General features: G+C 38.0%; 1 protein-coding gene across 1 annotated transcript in view; it reads left to right on the top strand.

Moving 5' to 3' along the window:
* LOC126710125 (uncharacterized) overlaps positions 1-20,618 on the top strand; it is a 94,196-nt gene that overhangs the window by 13,611 nt on the left and 59,967 nt on the right. The window contains exons 11-21 of the mRNA XM_050410505.1: positions 824-916; positions 1,023-1,347; positions 1,462-1,566; positions 1,651-1,746; positions 3,095-3,162; positions 15,933-16,053; positions 16,704-16,904; positions 17,012-17,215; positions 17,326-17,435; positions 18,938-19,034; positions 19,146-19,244. Coding sequence (XP_050266462.1) covers positions 824-916; positions 1,023-1,347; positions 1,462-1,566; positions 1,651-1,746; positions 3,095-3,162; positions 15,933-16,053; positions 16,704-16,904; positions 17,012-17,215; positions 17,326-17,435; positions 18,938-19,034; positions 19,146-19,244 — 1,519 coding nt within the window. The remainder of the gene's footprint in view (positions 1-823; positions 917-1,022; positions 1,348-1,461; positions 1,567-1,650; positions 1,747-3,094; positions 3,163-15,932; positions 16,054-16,703; positions 16,905-17,011; positions 17,216-17,325; positions 17,436-18,937; positions 19,035-19,145; positions 19,245-20,618) is intronic.

Raw genomic sequence — 20,618 nt, 5'->3', positions numbered from 1 at the left:
AGCTGAAATAGAGGCCTAAGAAGATAAACAATAAGTCTATAGTCATTACAGATTTTATGAACAATGTTCATGCCCAAATAAAGTTTAAGACTGGAGTCCAATGATTCAATGTGAAGCATTTACTACCTTATTATGCTGTGGACAAAGATCCCTCAGCAGTTACTCAAGTTTGAGGATAAGTTTTCTTTTAAAGGGGGAATCCTGATATAAGGTATTTTAACGTGGCAATTCCACATGCTGGTGACATGGTCAAGTATTCTACATGGCAATTCGATATGTTTGGTGACATGGCTGAGTAGGGGCACTTGATGGGTTTTCCATGCAAGATGCCCCAGCGAATATAAGTCCTTTAGTCATGAAATTACTTGTATGTTCTTTTAAACATGTGGTTAATTGTTGTAGTAGTTAGTGCCAGCTATTTTTTGTTAAGGAGGAGTATTAGTTTGTTAGATGGTTCCTAACCAATTTGGTTTAAGCACTAAGGGGATGATGTTAGCATAACCAGCTCTGTAACTTATCAAAAAAAAAAAAAAGGATAACCAGCTCTGTAGTGTATAAATAGCCAAGGTTTGCCATTGTAAATCACCTTATGATTGTATGAGAATTTTCCTTTGTAATGATAGTTGATAGCTAAGATTTCTCTCTCATTCTGTTGCCACTCCCTCTTTGATCCCAATTTTTTCTCATTTCTTTGAAGCTCCAAATTTTTGTTTGCATCACATGCATGCATGCATATACTTACTGAAGTTCTAATTTTGCTACAATGCTTTGATTTAATTTGCTAACCTCTGTTTTAAGTACTATTGAATCCTGGTTTGAACAGGATGTTGGCTCACAAGTTTGTGGAGCAGTCGGTAGAATCGGACCTTAATTTGAAGAAACAAAATGCAAAGAAATCTTGGTGGTCGTTTGGATGGTTTGTAGTTTTAGCTTGAAACCAGTTTTGTTGATACTTCCCAAGTCTTCTTATCCGGTAATGTTTTAAGTTCATGTTAGTCACCTATATGCATGGACTTTTCCAGGAACGGCCAATCTGATAAAGATGAAGCTGAGTCATTTAAATTCAGCGAAGAAGACTGGGAACAGTTGAATAAAATTATTGGGTACAAGGAAGGTGAAGAAGGGCAATCATTCATCAGTACCGACAAGATGGATTCTCTTCATACCTTGTTGGAGGTTCACATGAAACATAATGCTTCAAAACTTCTTGATGAGGCCTTGGATTGTCTTGCTGAATTATCATGTGAAGACCTTGATTGCACCATAAAGCTTTATCCGGAGACAAAAGTCTTCGATGTGAAACTAGGATCATATAAATTGTCATCCCCTAATGGTCTCCTTACAGAGGTTTGAATCCCTCCCCCCCCCCCCCCCCCCCCTTTCTTTTATATTTGAGATTGTCTGACAGAGGGGCTGTTTTCTTAGTTGTATCATGGTGAATGTTTTCCCACCTCCTTGCAGAGTGCTACTGCTTATGATTCGTTAGTTGGTGTGTTCTGCTATAAGCCTTTCAATAGTAAGGTGGACTGGAGCATGGCTGCAAAAGCTTCCCCCTGTTACATGACTGTAAGCTGCTACACTCGCATTCTCTGATTGTTCTTACCATAAATTTGTGGTTGCATGCATACTGATTACAAGTATTTTGGTCAGTATCTGAAGGACTCCATTGATCAAATTGTCAAATTTTTTAAAAGCAGTACAGCTGTTAGTCAGACAATAGCGCTGGAAACTGCAGCTGCTGTGCAGGTTTGGTTCTATCATTGCTGATCCTTTGAAGTATTATTCAGAGTGTCTACTGATGCTTTGTTTGTTTCAATGGAAAACCTTATGTGAAGACTGCTTTCCAAGTTTTTAGTGTTTGATAGCATCATAAAAAATGAGTTAAAGGAAAGCTATCTTTAGTCAACATAAAAAGTATAACTTATTTTTCAGAGATTGTTTTTCATTAATTTTTTTTTGGAAAACAACTCTATCTCGCAATAAGCTAAATAAGAGTTTTTTTTTTTTTTTTTTTTTAGAAACAAACACACACACACACACAAGGGAGAGGGAAGCCAAATAAGGGAAGTTAGAAGTTCATTTTCCAACTTATTTAAGGTTACTACCAAACATAGGAAAATGAGATATTTTTATTGAAAATATTTTTTGGAAAATGAATCATTTTCTAAATAACATTAACGTTGAAACAAACAGAGCATGAGTACTAGCAAAACTTGCTGGAATTGAGCATATTAAGGGTCCGTTTGGATTGAGCTTATTGTTACTGAAATTGAAAGTTGCTGAAATTGAAAACTGAAAACATTGTAGCAAAATAATTTTTAAATGTGTGAATAGTGCCGTGGGACCTATTTTTAATGAAAAAGTTGCTGAAAAGTGATATTTGTAGGTCCGTGAACAGTAAATAGGACCCACTGGTGTGCACTCCACCACTTATTTTGCTGTGAACAGTGCACGAGTTGATGAAAAGTGTACGGTAAACAGGTTGAAAAGTCAAAAACAATGGCAGGCAAAAAAAAAAAAAAAAGAAAAAGAAAAAAGAAACACAAAAACGCAAACGCAGAATAAGCAGGAATAAGTTGAATCCAAACTCTCACTAATTGTTGAAATTTATGTGTTGTTTGTAGGTTATTGCTTGGGTTTTTGGAATTAAGTCCTAATTATATCAACAATAATCATAGAAAGGAATGCATCTTAGAAAATCAAGAATCTTATAATTTCAATACTGGACTACAATATGGTTCAGGATTTTCACCAATATTAGGAGTAATTCAGTGTTCTAAACACCCTGAAATGGTTTCATAGGTAGTGTTGTTCTGTGTGCTTAATGAATTTGAAACAAGATTTGAAATATATGAAGATGCAAAATGTTGTTGTGATGCCAGGTTGGTCAAAGCAACCTGCGTTTTCCTTGTTTCATGTACAGGTCTAAAACTGGTCTAGTTTAGTAGTTTGTAATAAATCTTTGCCATTTTATTGCTGCACAACCATTTAGAATTATGTTTGTCCAAATCTCACTAAACTGCAGAGGTGCTTTTTCTTCTATTCCAGCAAGTATGGCTAGCATGCTTCTGATGGTCTCTTTCATTGTTTCTAGATGACGATTGATGGGGTAAAGCGCACTGCTCAGCAACAAGTGAACAGAGCACTGAAGGATCATGCTAGGTATTTCACTTTATTTCGACTTTTGATTAGTGACCTTGTGGGGGAACCCATTAGTCATAATATTTTATTGGTGCTAGTGTTCCCTTGGCAATATTGAGCTTAAAATGTTTGGAATGTTCTATCTATTCTGATGTGCTCTTTAAGAGTGTGTCTGAGATCATAATGGAAGGCTTTGCAAGTGACCTAGTTTGTTGCCATTTGCTTTAGGTTTTATAGACACTAACCTAAAACCCACGCAATGCGCTTTAACTACTTTCACTAAATGTTTAAACCTAAAACGATCATATTCTAAGAATGTAAATGTGGTATTATAAAAATTTTAGGATATGTCTATAAATAACTAATCATAGACATGATATCATAAAATCTTATGATAACTCCATAAATGATTAAACTTGATAGTAATCTCTCATTAAATCCAAAAGAGGCATGCAAAGGATATTCAATCAATGGTAAAATATAAAAGAATGAGTTAATCTTCAAAACTTTATCACCAAAGTTTTGAAGAGTTAAATTACTATTTCAATTAAAATCATATTATAAAAATTTGAAATTTTCTTAAAAAAATATGTTTAATAGCATCTACGCAAATTGCATAAGGATTTTAAGGTTCATTGTCTTTCATTGACAATTCCAATTGTTTTCCAACAACATTTTCCATTATTCTTTTTCATGACTTGTGACATTTCAATTTATAAATTTCATATAATAAAATTTGTAGTATCTCCAACATCACTTGTATATATTGTATTCATAATTAAAATTCAAAGTCAATCCACTTTTTTATTTTGAAAAAAAAACCTTTTTCTTTTGCAGATTCAGTATTTTTTTTTCTTCTTTTAGAATAAGATTTTCAGTAAGTTAGTAAATTGTGCATCCATGCTTTATCATCACTACTATATTTATATTCTTGTCAAAATGTGATTCAGTTGATACCTGCATCATTTCTTGTCTAGTAGGTGATTTTAATATTATCAGGTATCCAAGTGAGAGACTTGGATGTGAGTCTTTTAGCCCTGCTATGTTCGCTTTCTTGGATTTTATAGAGAATAATTCTTTAGTTGATTTACCTTTAGAGGGGGCCTCCTTCACTTGGTTTAGAGATTTTGGTCTTCCCTCTATGTCAAGAATTGATAGGGCTTTGGTTTCTCTTGATTGGGAGGAGCACTTTGAGAATGTATCCCAACAGGTGCTTCCTCGTGTTCTTTCAGACCACTACCCTCTTCTGTTGGAAGCTGGTGTTGTTCGTCGCGGTCGAAGTGCCTTTAAATTTGAGAACATGTGGTTAAAAGCTGAGGGTTTTGTTGATAGAGTTAAGCAATGGTGGGAGGGTTACAGTTTTGAGGGCTCTCCAAGTTTCATCTTGGCTCAAAAATTGAAGGCTCTAAAAGCAGACTTAAAAAAGTGGAACAGGGAGGAGTTTGGTGAATTGACTTTTAGAAAGAAGAACGAGCTGACTGAGCTAATGGGGTTAGATGCGAGAGAGGAGTTAGGGGGTCTTTCAATGGAGGATGAGAGTCGGCACCTTCAACTCAAAGGAGACATAGAACATTTGGCTTCTCTTGAGGAGATTTCCTGGAGGCAAAAGTCTCGGGCCTTGTTTGTGAAGGAGGGAGATAATACTCGATTTTTTCATAGATTAGCAAACTCTCATAGAAATGCTAATCAAATTAAAAGGATTGAGGTGGATGGTGTTCTTTATGAGGATGAGCTGGATGTGCGCTCTCAAATAGTTCTCTTTTATCAAAGGTTGTATAAGGAAACTGAGGTGGGGCGTCCTACTATGGATGGGTTAGATTTTGCTTGTATTGAAGAGGATGAGCGGTTATCCTTAGAGAAGGAGTTCACGAAGGAGGAAGTCATCCAGGTATTAAGGGAAATGGAGGGGTATAAAGCCCCTGGTCCTGATGGCTTTACCATGGCTTTCTTTTAGAAATGTTGGAGTGTTGTGGAAAAGGATGTAATGGATTTTTTTGATAATTTTCATTGACACTCTGTGTTTGAACGGTCTTTGAATGCTTCGTTCCTCACTTTAATTCCTAAAAAGAGTAATGCCGTTAACATTAAAGACTTTTGCCCCATCAGTTTGGTAGGTAGTGTGTATAAGTTGCTGTCCAAGGTGTTGGCTAATAGGTTGAGGGTGGTTATGGATAATCTCATATCTGAGACTCAAAATTCGTTTGTTGGCGGAAGGCAGATTCTGGATTCAGTGCTTATTGCAAATGAATGCCTGGATAGCAGATTGAAGAGCAGAATTTCGGGTGTGGTTTGCAAGCTGGATATTGAAAAAGCCTATGACCATGTGAACTGGGAGGCATTGTTTTATTTGTTGGGCCGGATGGGTTTTGGATTGAAATGGAGGGGGTGGATTAAGGCATGCGTTTCGACTGTCTGTTTTTCAGTCCTAGTGAATGGATCCCTTGAAGGTTCTTTTGGAAGTTCTCGTGTGTTGAGACAAGGGGACCCATTATCCCCGCTGTTGTTTCTTTTGATTATGGAGGTTTTAAGTAGACTCTTGAAGAAGACAGAGGAGTGTAATCTTATTCGGGGTTTTTATGTGGGAGCTGTGAACTCTGTTGGGGTGAGTATTTCCCATCTGTTATTTGCTGATGACACTATCTTGTTTTGTGATGCCTCTAAGGAACAGCTACTATCTATAAGGTTGGTGTTGTCTTGTTTTCAGGCCTTTACGGGTTTGAATGTCAATGTAGGGAAAAGCGAGATTGTCCCTGTTGGGGAGGTGAATAATCTAGATGCTTTGGCTAATATTCTTCATTGTAGAGTGGGCAGTTTGCCTATGAAATATTTGGGGATGCCGTTGGGATCTTCTTTTAAGACAGCCTCGATTTGGAATCCTATTTTGGAGAAAATGGAGAAGAAGCTTTCTGGGTGGAAGCGTCTCTATTTATCTAAGGGTGGTAGGCTCATGTTACTAAAGAGTACTCTATCAAGTCTCCTGACGTATTTTTTATCTCTTTTTACTATTCCTAAAGCTGTAGCGGCTAGATTGGAAAGTATTCAGAGGAATTTCCTTTGGGGATCTTCTGTGGGGTGCTTCAAATATCCTTTGGTGGCTTGGGATAAGGTGTGTTTACCCGTTGAGATTGGTGGTTTGGGGATAAGAAATGTGGCGCCGTTTAATCAAGCTCTATTAGGGAAATGGCTGTGGAGATATGTTCATGAAGTTACCCATCTATGGCAGTGTGTTATCTCCTCAAAATATGGCGAGGGTCAAGGGGGGTGGAGTACTAATGTTTGTAGGAGGTCTCATGGGGTTGGCCTATGGAGAAGCATTAATGAAGGATGGGAGAGCTTTTCTAAGCATCTGTCTTTTGTAGTGGGTGAAGGTACTCGTATCCGCTTTTAGCATGATAGGTGGATTGGTGACACTACTCTAAAAGATCTCTATCCTGAGCTCTATGTGTGTTCAGCGGTCAAGGATGCTTGTATTCCTGAGGTTTTGTGGATTCCTGAAGGGGGTACTGTTAGAGTGTGGAATTTAACGTTTTATAGAGCTTTTGAAGATTGGGAGTTGGATGCATCATATTCTCTACTTCAGCTCATCCAATCTCGTATTCCTCAGGGTACTAGGAGCGATTCCCTTTACTGGCAGCTTAAAGGGGATGGTAAGTTTGACACTCGGTCTTACTACCTTGCAATTTGGGGTGCTTCGATTTCTTTGTTTCCTTGGAAGGGGGTTTGGAAACCAAAGATTTCTAAGCATGTGGCGTTCTTTCTATGGACTGCTGTGCATGGTCAGACCCTCACTCTGGATAATCTAATGCTTAAGGGTCGCCCATTAGCTAATAGGTGTTGTTTGTGTTGCTGTGATGGAGAGTCGGTAATATCCTTCTTCTTTATTGTCCTGTGACCCAATCCCTTTGGACTTTTATGCTTCAGGCCTTTGGTATTCTTTGGGTTATGCCAGGTTCGGTGGCAGGTTTGTTATCTTGCTGGTATCAATGGCATGGGAAGCATAACTCGGACATTTGGAACTTGGTTCCAAGGTGCTTAATGTGGATTGTGTGGTTGGAACGAAATTGTCGATCCTTTGAGGACAAAGAGAAGATGTTGGATGAGTTAAAGCTTTTATGCCATCGTAGTCTTTTGGAGTGGCCTCGTTGTTGGGGTTTTACTGATTGTTCTTCTCTCTCTGAGTTTTTGTCCTCCCTTAGCTTAGTTTCCTGATTTCCCTTGTTGTTCATCATCATGAACGTCTTGTATTTATTTATTTTTCTATCATTTATAAAAGTTTTATGCTTACCTATAAAAAAAAAAGGATTGTTATATACATTCTAATCATCCGCTCCTAGAATCTTGGTAAGATTGGTCCTTTTGCCCCATCATCAATTGTCTAGAAACTTCATAAAAAGCTCTCCAGCATTTGTCTCAAGTCTTTAACAATCTCTTCCTTCTTTGATCTCGCCTCCGAATCAATCCTCAGATTATCTCAACAATTGTAAACCACAACAATTGTAAACCACAGCATGTTCTCATCCAAGAAGGTCTAAGCTTTTTTTTTTTTTTTTTTTTTTTTTTTGTGGATAAATAAGAAGGATCTGTATAAAAAAAAAAAAACTACTTTGTGCAATGGAATGCAAACTAGTCATGTAGTACAAAGGAAAAAAGAAAAGACAAAAGAATAAAACTTAATTAAAAGAGAGGAGAGAACTAATAAACATAGGGAGGGAGGGATTCACTAGATGTGAGTCCCCAAGCCTGTGACTAGTCAAACAAAGAGCCACTAAAAGAAGCAATTAGCTGATTATCCAAACTATCCATATCCTCAAACGTCCACCAATTACGCTCCCTCCATATACACCACATCAAACACAACAGAACTAAATTCCAGATGTCTGAAGAATGCTTCCCCAACCAATTCCACTAACCAAAAAGAAGAGCATGTATCGACTTTGGTAAGATCCACATAACCCCAAAAGATCGAAAAACAAAACACTACAACTAGTGAGCTTTCTCACAATGTAGCAATAAATGAGCTAGTCTCCCCACAATAGCGACACATAACATACCAATCAAGAAAGTCGAAACCCCTACTTCTCAAATTATCACCCATGATGTCCCCATTTTACTTATGAATTTTTTAAAAAGTTTTTTGCACTTTCCTATACACTGGAAACCTCCGTCTCCACTACTGATTAAGGGCTTCCTTTACTCTTTTCTCATATTATAATATTCTTAAAAAAAAAAAAAAAATCTAAAATGACATATTTTGATTCAACTTTTGATTTGATTTGTTTGATTGATGATTTCATGTTTTTGCAACTTGTTAACGTAATTATCATATTCCATTTTGTCAAAGAGTGACCCTTCTCTTTTAAAAATTATTTGGCTTTCTATTTGTTTTCTGTTGTGTTTTTCTGGTTGTTTCCTTCTGTTGTGGTATAAATTATATCAAACAAAAAGAAACAAAAAACATATTTCTTTAGAAAATAAAATCAACATGAAAGGAAAAATATGGCTGTACCATACCTGATCTTTGAACCTGTGGAAAAAAAAAGAAGCTTTCCTCCCTGAGTAACTCTTAGAACTTCTTCTGAAATAAGAGTTACTCAGGCTGATGAAGAGCATAGAACATAGAACAGATTGTTCTTATGAAGGATTAGGTACTTTATGAAGTCGGTTTTCATGGGTACTTTATCCGGACCCGCCAACTTTTTTTTTTTTTGGCCAGCATAATGTTTGGTTTTGAATGGCATTTCGCCTCAATATTCAAACATAATATTTGTGGGCTGTTTCTTTTGTGATTCTTAATTATGTCTGCCTTTGTTTTCTTCTTTGTTGGGTAACTTGGGTTGCATATCAATCTATTTTCTTTCTTGATTTTTGTTTATTTTTACATATTATCATTTCTTAGGGACAAGATTTAACCAGTGGATTCTTCTCCTCAATAGAAAACATTGCTTCTTTAGTTGAATCAAAGAAGTATGGGTGGTTTTCGCAGTTTTTTTCTTGAATCCAAATTTTTTCAAATAGTGGTAGAGGAAGGGGGCCGGTTTTTTTCGTTAAGGATTTTTGAGCGGAGTAGGTACTTTATGAAGTCGATTTTCATGGGTAAGAATGGGGCTCAATGGCTGATGAAGAGCATAGAATAGATTGTCGTTGGGCTCAGTCCGAAGAATTTTTATATGTTTAGAGAAGGTGGTGTAGCTTACACCCTCCAACGGAGTTCAAACTCTTTTGGAATGTTCTTACTTTTGACTGAGTTTAAAGTTGGCGGGTCTAGGAGGGCCATTTTTATTCCAGAAGGCAGAGATAAGAATGGATGGAGGGTTTTTGGGTTAGAAATTAGGAAGATGTTAGAACCTGAAAACTATGTGAATGGTGGGTCTGGTTTTTCGAAATTCGTAGCTCAGCATCATAAGGTTAACGCAGGGGTTCAACCATTTACAACTTTTGCTGATATGGTGCGTAGGCCTCAGGTGCAAGTCAAGGGCCAGCATCAGCCAAAGCTGGTCAGCGCCCATGTTAAAAGGAAAATGACTTTAGAGGATAATAAAAGAGAGAAGTAGAACCTAGTTTTTGAACAGAGGCCGGTGAGCACATTAGGTCCGATGACTCTTGGTGGAGGAGAGTTGGGTTCCCGGTGCACTAATGAGGAGTTTGAATTTGGAGGGACAAATACGGTAATAGAAAAGAGGAGATCTCCGTTGAAAATCCATTCAAACTGGATTAAACATGCTTATGGAAAAGAGCGTGAACTGAGGCATCCTGTCTGGATAGTAGGAGGTTTGTTCGTTAAGGTGAATGAAGAAGGTATTAGGCGTGTAGCTTGGTCATCTACTAAAGATGGACTGAGATATTCTACTTGTATTAATAGAAGTCAGAAGGGGCAGGTGGTGGGTCCTTCAAAGTCACGGGTTTATCAGAAGAGAAGTGTTACACGGAATAGCTATAAGAGTGGTTCTAAAAGTATTAAGTGGGTCATAAGGGGTGAAAAGCCTATTGTGGGCTTAGGCTCCTTTTCGAAGCCTGTGTTGGATTTAGACCCAAATGGTGACATTTGCATGGGTTGTCCAAATACTCCAGCGTTAACAAACCCAAGCAGATTTGAAGTGGGAGAAAGCTCTTCCTTGGCTGATTCGAGACTAACAACCCACAAAGCTCAAGTGTCGGTGATGGTGGAGAGCTCCAAAACACAGCTTGGCTTCAGTGGGTCAACAGTGTCTTTGTCGGAGGTTGGGTCGACGAAACCTTCGACGCCGGTATTTCAATCTGGGTTAGCGACGTCGGTCTTCACATTGAGGAGCGATGGTTCATCGGCCAATCAGGAGCTTGTGGCTTCGTCGGTAGGGGCGACGCAGACTGAGGCGGAGGGCGTTGGGTCAATCCACCAGTGCTGGGCTTCGCCGGTGGAAGTGTCGGGGTGCACTGAGCCTATTTTGATGATGGGTCTCAGGTTCAGCTCACACCGGAACAGTACTTTGGGCTTTGATATGCTGCTAGGTGGGTTGATTTCTGAAGGCAAGAGGTCAGTGATTCTAGAATTTGTGCTGAGATTGGTAGGACCTTTTCCCGATCTTTTTCTGGAGTTTTTGCGAGCCGGGTCTACGGGTTTTGGAGTATTGGATCAGGAGATTAACTCTTTCTACAGTAAGGAACTTTTAAGTCTTCCTAGGGAGGTTATGCTTGTGGAGGACGCAGTTGATTTTTCTGTGGGTGTTGGGGAAACAGAAGTGTCAGATTGCTTACCCCTGCAAACCATTGTTCCGAGTGTGGCAACAAATTTGGCAGAGTTGGAGGAGGCCAATGAGGTATTGAGTATTGAGAATAAGTTAGATATTTCTAGTTGGGTGAAGCACAGAATTCCTGGGTTCAGTAAGTTGGTTGGGTTGTCAACAACTCGACATGAGAAGGTACCAAAGGCCTTGTAGCTGAATTGGTACCTCCCCATGTACAAAGTGCTTGGGGGTCTAGGGGGAAAGGGTTCGAGCTGCGAGGTTAGCAGCATGTTGTAATTATTTATCAAAAAAAAAAAACAACTCGACATGAGAAGTTGTGCATTGCTCTCTTACAGAGGCTAGAAACTGTGATGGAAATAGCCAATGTGTTACACAGGAGAGAACCGGGTAGTAAAAAAGTGGCTAAGTTCAAAAACAAGGGATGTAGAGAGTTGCAAAACTTGATATGTTTGGTGACTTATGACAGGAGATAAAGGGTGGTTTTGTGTTGGTGTCAGTAGTTGGGGATAGTTTATGAAGATAAAAATGATCTTGTGGAATGTTAGAGGTTTAAATGACCCTCAAAAACGACTTGTGGTGAAGAATTTGTTGCGGGAGTGGAAGTGCGATGTTGTTTGTTTACAAGAGATGAAAATTGAATAGACAGTTGGTTTGTAGTTCGTGAGGCTGTCCATATGTGGATTGGGCTGTTTTGGAGGCTGATCAGACTGCTGATGGTATCTTGCTTATGTGGGATAAAAGGGTTTTGGAGAAGGTGGAGGTAATGGTTGGCAGTTTCTCAGTTTCAGTAAAGTGGCAAGGGGTGGTGGACGGTTTTATATGGGCTTGCTCAGGGGTTTATGGCCCAAATGAGAATGTTGAGAGGGGTCACATGTGGGATGAGTTGGTGGGTATTTAGCAGTATTGGAGGTTACCGGGGTGCTGCTTTGGGGATTTTAATATTGTTCGCTTTCCTAGTGAGCGTAGGGGTGAGGCTCGTTTGACCTTGGCTATGGAAAAATTCTTTGAATTTATTGAGGATCTTAACTTAGTTGATTTGCCTTTAGACGGAGGTAGATTTACATGGTCAAGTGGTACTGATTAACCAGCGATGTCCAGGATTGATAGAGCATTGGTCACTCCTGATTGGGAGGACCATTTCCTAGATGTTCTTCAAAGGATTTTTCCACGTCCTATCACAGATCACAGTCCAATTCTTTTGGAGGCAGGGGGAATGGCAAGGGGAAAAAGTCCGTTCAGATTTGAAAATATGTGGTTGAAGACGGAGGGATTTGTAGATAGAGTTCAGTTCTGGTGGAATCGGCATTCTTTTGTGGGTACACCTACTTTCGTGTTTGCAAAAAAATTGAAGGCTCTGAAAAAGGACATTGTGCAATGGAATCGCCGAGAGTTTGGCAATGTAGAGAGTCAAAAGAAACAGTTATTGGAGGAGCTAAAAAAATTAGATGCCAAGGAAGGGGACTTTGGTCTCACTGATGGGGAGAAAGGTTATAGGGTAGCTTTGAGGTCCCAGGTGGAGCATCTTCTTTCCTTGGAAGAAATTTCGTGGAGACAAAAATCTAGGATGTCATTTATCAAGGAAGGGGATAATAACACCAAGTCTTTTCACAAAATGGCTAATTCTCATAGAAGGTTTAATCATCTAAGGACTTTGGAGGTGGATGGGGTGGTTTTTGAGGAGGAATTAGAGGTGACTAATCAGGTAGTACAATTTTATAAAACTTTGTACAAGGAGACTGAGTGGTGGAGGCCTTTTGTGGAGGGTTTGGAATTTGATCGTATTGGGGATGTGGAGAGGGTTTGGCTTGAAAGGAAGTTTGAGAGGGAGAAGATTCTTCAAGTTGTTCGTGATTTGGAAGGGGACAAAGCTCCAGGTGCGGATGGGTTTACTATGGCATTTTATCATCATTGTTGGAGAGTAGTGGAGAAAGACGTCTTAGCAGTCTTCAATGAGTTTTTTCAACATTGTAAGTTTGAAAAATCCCTTAATGCTACCTTCATTGCATTAATTCCTAAAAAGAATGATGTCTCTAATATTAGAGATTTCCGACCTATTAGCTTGGTGGGGAGCGTGTATAAAATCTTGTCTAAGGTTTTGGCAAATCGATTGAGAGTGGTTTTAGATCAGTTGATTTCTGAGACTCAGAATAGCTTTGTGGGTGGGAGACAAATTCTTGACTCGGTTCTTATTGTGAATGAGTGTGTGGATAGCCGACGGAAGAGTAGGGTTCCTGGAGTCATTTGTAAACTTAATATTGAGAAAGCCTACGATCATGTGAATTGGGAGGCTTTGTTGAATTTATTGCATAGAATGGGCTTTGGAGTGAAGTGGTGTTAGTGGATCCGTCCTTGTATATCCACAGTTCAATTCTCTGTTTTGATTAATGGGTCTCCAGCTGATTTCTTTGGTAGTTCAAGAGGTTTAAGACAAGGTGATCCGCTATCTCCTATGCTATTTTTGATTATGATGGAGGTGTTTAGTAGGATGTTGAGAAGAGTGGAGGGAGCTGGCTTGATCCGTGGTTTTAAAGTTGAAGGTAGGAGAGGTGGTGGGGAATGTGTTACACATCTACTGTTTGCAGACGATACTATCCTATTTTGTGATGCGGATGTGGAGCAAATCCTTCATATTCGGTTGTTGTTACTTAGTTTGCAGGCGGTAACAGGTTTGAAGGTTAATGTGCATAAGAGTGAAATGGTTCCAATAGGGGAGGTTGAGGATGTGCATGCCCTGGTTGAAATTTTGGGCTGCAAAGTTGGAAAGTTGCCTATGTCTTATCTTGGCATGCCTTTGGGGGCTTCACATAATTCCCCTTCAATTTGGAATCCTATTTTGGAAAATTTTGAGCGGAGATTAGCCGGGTGGAAGAAGCTGTATTTGTCTAAGGAGGGTCGATTGATGTTACTCAAGAGTACACTATCTAGTCTTTCTACCTATTTTCTATCGTTATTCACAATTCCTACTCATGTGGCTAATAGAATTGAAAAGTTGCAAAGGGATTTTCTTTGGGGTGATAGCAAAACTCATCTGGTAGGATGGGATAAGGTTTGTGCACTTACAGCCAATGGTGGTTTGGGGATAAGGAAACTTACGACTTTCAATAGGGCCTTATTGGGGAAATGGTTGTGGCGGTTTGGGAAGGAAGAGGATCGGTTATGGAGGAGGGTGGTAGCTTCAAAATATGGGGAAGAATGGGGGGGTTGGACCTCAAAACTGGGTAGGGGAGTTCATGGGTGTGGTTTGTGGAGAGGTATTCGCATGGGATGGGAGGATTTTAGCAAAAATTGTCAATTTGTTGTTGGGTTGGGGAATAGATTGAGGTTTTGGCAGGATGGGTGGTGTGGGGGTCAACCTTTTCACTTGGCTTTCCCAAGGTTGTATGGTATTGCCATTGATAAGGAGGTATCTGTTGAAGCTTCTTTGTCAAGACAGGGGGCGGAGGATAGAAGAATTTGGGATGTTCGTTTTATTCGAGAATTTAATGATTGGGAGATGGATGGAGGGTTGCATTTTCTTTGTATTTTGGGTGCTATTACTCCTCCAATGGATGTGGGAGATTGGATGAGATGGAAGTTGAAGCTTAATGGGGATTTTGATATCCGGTCATATTATAACAAATTAAGAAATTCTCCTTCAATTGTCTTTCCTTGGAAAGCTATATGGAAAGTAAAGGCCCCTAGGCGAGTTTCCTTTTTTGTTTGGTGTGTAGCTTGGAATAAGATCTTAACGGGTGATAATCTAAGATTGAGGAGATTGGTTTTTGTGGATTGGTGCATTATGTGTCGACATTGTGGAGAGACGGTAGATCACTTACTTCTTCATTGTGAGATGGCTTATCGGTTATGGAGCTTTGTCTTTATAACTTTTGGCCTGTCTTGGGTTGCTCCTAGTTCGATCTCAGATTTGCTTTTTGGCTGGTGGAATTGGTTGGGGAAGTACTCGTCTCAGATATGGAATTTAGTTCCGTTGTGCATCTTTTGGTGTATTTGGAAGGAACGGAATCGGCGGACTTTTGAGGATTTGGTTAATTCCGGTGATCAGATGCTTGCTTCTTTTAGTGGGACTCTTTTTGATTGGTCTCGGGTTTGGAGACTCACGACTAGTGATTCTCTCCCTTCTTTCATTAGCTCTCTTTCTCTTTGTAATTAATCTGTGGATTGGTTTTCTTTTTTGTTTTTTGTTTGTTTCCTTCTTGTATTTTCTGGGTTTGCTCTTTGTTCTTCATACATAGAGTAGCCTTTCGTATATATATCATTCTTACTTATTAAAAAAAAAAAAAAAACTCTTATTTCAGAAAAGCCTATTGACTGAATTGGAAACTATTCTCACAGAATAGGACAGGTACAAATGGTAAAAAAAATATGGTAACTACGAAAGATGTAGCTGGTCAAACAATGCTGCAGGAAATTGTGCACCTTTTACAGTTACGATGCTCTCTGTATCTTTTTTTTTTTAAACGATGTGTTTCATGGGGCATCTAAATGGTATATGTTGCAGTAGTCAATCATAACTCTCTTTAATTGCATTTAAATGTTTCGACTGGTACGTTGGTTCTGATTGTACCAATTTGTCATCTGGCAGTTTTTTAATATTAGATATGCCACTTGTCATGATGGGAGACAATTTAAGATATACTTTTTCTAAGCTTCTACTTTTATATATAGTATTAGATATTAGATTAGATGTGGTAACATTAATTTAGATTATCCTCAACACTAACAATAATAGCAAAGCCTTAGTCCCAATTTTTTTTTGGGGTTGGCTATGGATCCTTGACAAAGTGTTCAGGGTTGATCAAATGCATTCTTTTCCTCCATTGTAATTCTATCCGAAGGATTGGGATATCCTTATTTTGGTAAAATTTGAGTGCATACAGATTATAGACCTTTTAAGGATTTGAAAGGTTGTTCTTTTTTTTTTTTAATGTACTTTATTTTTATCCTTGGGTATTGGTGTTTGTTGTATTCTAGATTTTCTGTTTTACATATTTAACGGAATAATATGTGATGTGTGTCTATTACTGTTGGTGCAAAGAATCTTTATAACAAATAATATTTATTTGATGGCAGGTTTTTGTTGGACTTGGATATTGCAGCTCCCAAAATTATGATTCCTACTGATTTTCTTCCTGACAATTCCCATCCGACAAAACTCATGCTTGATTTGGGAAATTTGCTGATTCGTACACAGGTTAATCCACGATATCTATACGTAATTTAAGGGGCTTTCTCTGTTTGGACTGGATTTTTTTTTTTTGATTTGGGAAATTTGCTGATTCGTACACAGGTTAATCCCCGATATCTATACTACCATTTAAAGGGCTTTCTCTGTTTGGACTGGATTTTTTTTTTTGGTACCCCAAAACTCCTAAATTTAAGTGGAGACAAAACTAAAGGATAATTAGGTAAAAATATATGTTTAACTTGCACTAAAACATTGCCTACAAAATACGAACACTCTCTATTCAGGTATTTGAAATGCTTCAACTACCTAAACTCATGTTTTCAAAAAAAAAAATTCCACTTTTTTTTACCGTTAATAAGTCTTAACCGTTTCACATTAAAAAAAAGTCTTTAACAATTTTTTTGGGTGTGATGAGTGTTATGCGTTTGTGGATGAAATATTTTTTTCATTACACTCCTAGGTATTTTATGATTAGAAAATGTAACAATCTCAAATTATAATGAATACAAATTATTAACCTTTACCCAAAAATAGAAGAGCCTCTAAGCGTGTGCTCACGCGCGTGAGTGCGTGCTCAGAGGCTAGTTGATTCTTAAATATTTCTGTTTGAATTTGTTTATGCTGATATTCATATAGAGCTTATAAAATGTAAGCAGGATGAAGGTGGATCGCCTGAGGAGCTCAATATGTATTTGCAGTTTGATTTGGTTTTGAGTGATGTATCTGCTTTTCTTGTTGATGGTGATTACCATTGGCCCCAAAATCCTTTGAACGGAAATTCTGTTTCCACTAACATAGGTGGTGTTAGTTTCTTGCCTGTTATTGATAAGTGTGGGATTATTTTAAAGCTGCAACAGGTAATTTTCAACATTGTCCTTCAGTTTAATCAGTATTATTGTGTTTGTGTTCATTTTGTAATGTTCTGGTGAGATATCATGTATTGAAACTTTAATTTGATGTCAAGATTCGATTAGAGCGCCCATCTTATCCCTCAACAAGGCTTGCTGTACGGCTGCCATCATTGGGTTTTCACTTTTCTCCAGCTCGGTATCATCGACTGATGCAAGTAGTGAAGATCTTTCAGGGGAAGGATAGTGAGGACTCTGATCTCATTCGCCCTTGGAATCAAGCTGACTTTGAAGGGTGGCTGTCCCTTCTTACTTGGAAGGTCTTTCTCTCTCTCACCCCCACCACTTTCTTTTGCAGTGGTTCAATTTCTTGATATGATAGTATATGCTAACATTTTGTCACCCTTCCTCTTTTGTTTTTATGTGATAGGGTGTGGGCAATAGGGAAGCTGTATGGCAGCGGCGATACTTCTGCTTAGTTGGGCCTTTCCTTTATGTACTTGAGAGCCCTGACTCTAAGTCTTATAAGCAGTATATCAGGTTCAGATGCCAACTTTCCAAATTGATTGATTATTGGCACGGCGATATATTAGCATAAAATGAGATATTAGAAATATGATTTAGAGAAGATGGAAAAATTGAATCAAACAATGGGAACATTGGAGTGAAAGAAACTGCTCCAAGTAAAAGATTTTGATTCTTTGCATTTTTTTTGGTTGGTATATTAGGAATGTTTATGCCAAAAAAAAAAAAAAACATTTAGAAATGTTACAGGTATAAGCTAGGGGCAAAATAGTAATATCATTGTAAATAATATTTTATGTGTTAGGGTTAGGTTAACAAGCCCGATACACGAAAGTAATAAGTTGTACGTTTTTAATATTTTGGCCAGGAAAGCATGTGATTCTTTGCAGTTTTTTCTTTGTTTTGAGTAACTAGAAGTATGGGATGGAAAATTGGTGATGTACAACACTCCACTTTCACCACAGCCACACAAACAACTTTATAGCAACCCAAAATACTCAAACTTAGCACTGTAAGTCAACCCAAGGCTACCCAAAAAAGAACATAGAGAGGCCGCCGAGTAGAAAATAAAGACAGATCAATACCCAAGGCTGGAATTCCTGTGGTGTGAAGATCGGAGTTATGGCTGGCGGCAAAAAATTGTGTAGGTGGGTTGCCAGAGGAAGACAACTAGAACCATGACGACATTGTGGTCAGGCGATAACGGAATAATGTCACGCTAATCATGAAGTAGTTGCCGGAGCTAGTTGATGCCTCCAGCCAGAAAATTGGTGTTCATTGTCATTGTTGGCAGCGGAAAGTGGTTGGGTTCTTGGTTGTCGGCAGAAGAAGGTGGGTGGTGGTTGTCGGCAGTGGAAGTTGATGGGTTGTGGTTGTGGGGTTAACGGCAGAGGGTGGCTAAAGCTCTGATACCATGTTTTGGAGATGACACACACACACAAATGTATATATATATATTTATATACATACATATATATATATTGGTATACACTGAGTTTACTCTTTTGCCCCTAGCTTTATACCATAATAGGTGAACAATGAAAGCAATATATAATGTGCTCAATATCCTGGCCATATTGCATTATAGCGAAAAAGATAGAGCAAAGCAGAAACATGAGGAACATAATTGATATGCATCAATATCCCAATTATTCCATGGTTAAAGAACAACATTAGACTATGATGATACATTTATTATGCACTGATTTTTTTAGTTTCACAGACATTGGCATTTTTGCTTGGATTATCCTATTTCTTTCCTACTAGGTCTTATACTGAGTTGTGCAATGCAATTCTTGTTATTTGTCCTTTTTTTTTTTTTTTTGGTTCGGAATTAGGTGTCCACAAGAATCCTAACTTGCCTCTTTAGGAATGTTATAGTCTTACAGAACCTGTCAAGTTTTTGGAGTCTTTGTATTTGAACTAGTCATTTATATTTACAATATATTAAAAAAAGTTTCTGCATCTTTCCATTCATATCTGATTTTATAATTTTTGTAATGACATGCTTGTTGTAGTTTACGAGGAAAACAGATATATCAAGTTCCACCTGAGTTTGTCGGTGATGCAGAAAATGTTTTGGCTCTTTGTAATGCTGCACGATCCAGTAGCAAGGTCATAGTTATGTCTTTATAAATTACAACTAAGAGAATTTACTTAATATTGTCCATTTTATTTTGATGGTATCTTGTTTATCAGTTCATATCCATTATCATTTGTATGTAGGTTGTGGAGGATGTAAATGCATTAATATTGCGATGTGATTCTGATGATTCAAGGAAATCTTGGCAAAGCCGCTTGCAGGGGGCAATTTATCGTGCATCGGTAAATAATTTTTTTTGTAGTTTGATTTGTCTAAAAATATTTTCAATTTTGAATGTCTTAATTTTAATCATTGTGCAACCTTGTCATATTTGTGAGTGGAACATCTCTCTTTTTGTTTGGGCTTGCACGGTTCCTTAGGGTGGTATGATGTACTTTGATTGTGTGATGATTTAGAGTCTTTTAATTTTAAGTAATGTGTTGTTTTCTTAAATTTTTTTTTTTGTTAGTTTGGTTAATGTGCTTTGTGTTAACCTTGCTTGATGAGGCTTTCCTTTACTTCATATTCTTATCAAATAAAATTTAAGGTTCTTAAATAATTCTGGTGTTTTGTTAGTTTAATGGAAATGTTTTGTTTTGCTTATACTCTAGCATTGTACTAGAAGTCCAAAGAAAGTGGCCTGTTGTTAATGGTTTCTTCAATAGAACTAATAACTAGTACATACAGGTTTTTTTTTGTATCACTATATGTCACAGGCACCTATGTTTAAGCAGCATGAATATATTTTCGGTCTCAACAAAAAATCATGGTTTGATGGACTCTGAACTTAAAAATTTTCAAGTGGTTTTCTTTTATTTCTGTGCCGTGTACCTTTTCTAGTTTGTCATCTACTGTAATAATTTTATATGTGGTAATAAATGATATACTTTCCACAAGAAAGTAGGTGCTAGAAATTCTATATGCCAGCCCTCGGATAATTTATTCCTTATATTGCGGAGAGGTGGTTACAATAGGATGGGGAGTATTCTAAGATGGGGGGGAGTCATCAAATGAGGTGATATTTAGTGGGGACACATCACTAGGGACATCTTATCACTTGAATATTCCAGACCGTTCTTGAAGATTATCACTAATACAACACAAATGTACAACACAATATTCTCTATATAATTTACCTCTATAACTCTGTAACACTCACCCCTCAAGCTAGCTCATATATATGATATAAAGCCAGATTGGAACAAATAGACTATAGTCATTATCTACATATTGCTTTTGTAAAGATATCAGCAATGTAGATTTTACTGGCTAGAGGTGAGTCCAAAGGGCTCTTCTTTAGAAAGGTTCCCTATGTTATCAGAAAAACAAATGATGATATCAACAGTGTAGCAATGGCTCCATTAATAAGAATTTTGATTCTCACAAAATGTCAATCTACTTCAATGTGCTTCATCTTTTCATGGAACACAAGATTGGATGCAATGTGTATGGCAGCTCTATGTTCACAGAATATTGGGATAGGAGTAGATACTGTTAAGCCCGACTCCTGAAGTGAAACCCAGTAAGCTAATTGGCAAGTATGTGCCATCTACCTGTATCCAGCTTCTGCACTAGATTGAGCAACTACATTTTGCTTTTTACTTTTCCGTGTTACA

This window comes from Quercus robur, chromosome 12, assembly GCF_932294415.1.
Source record: "Quercus robur chromosome 12, dhQueRobu3.1, whole genome shotgun sequence".
NCBI lineage: Eukaryota > Viridiplantae > Streptophyta > Magnoliopsida > Fagales > Fagaceae > Quercus > Quercus robur.
The sequence above is the reverse complement of the archived record's forward strand: the minus strand, read 5'-3'. Positions and strand labels throughout refer to the sequence as shown.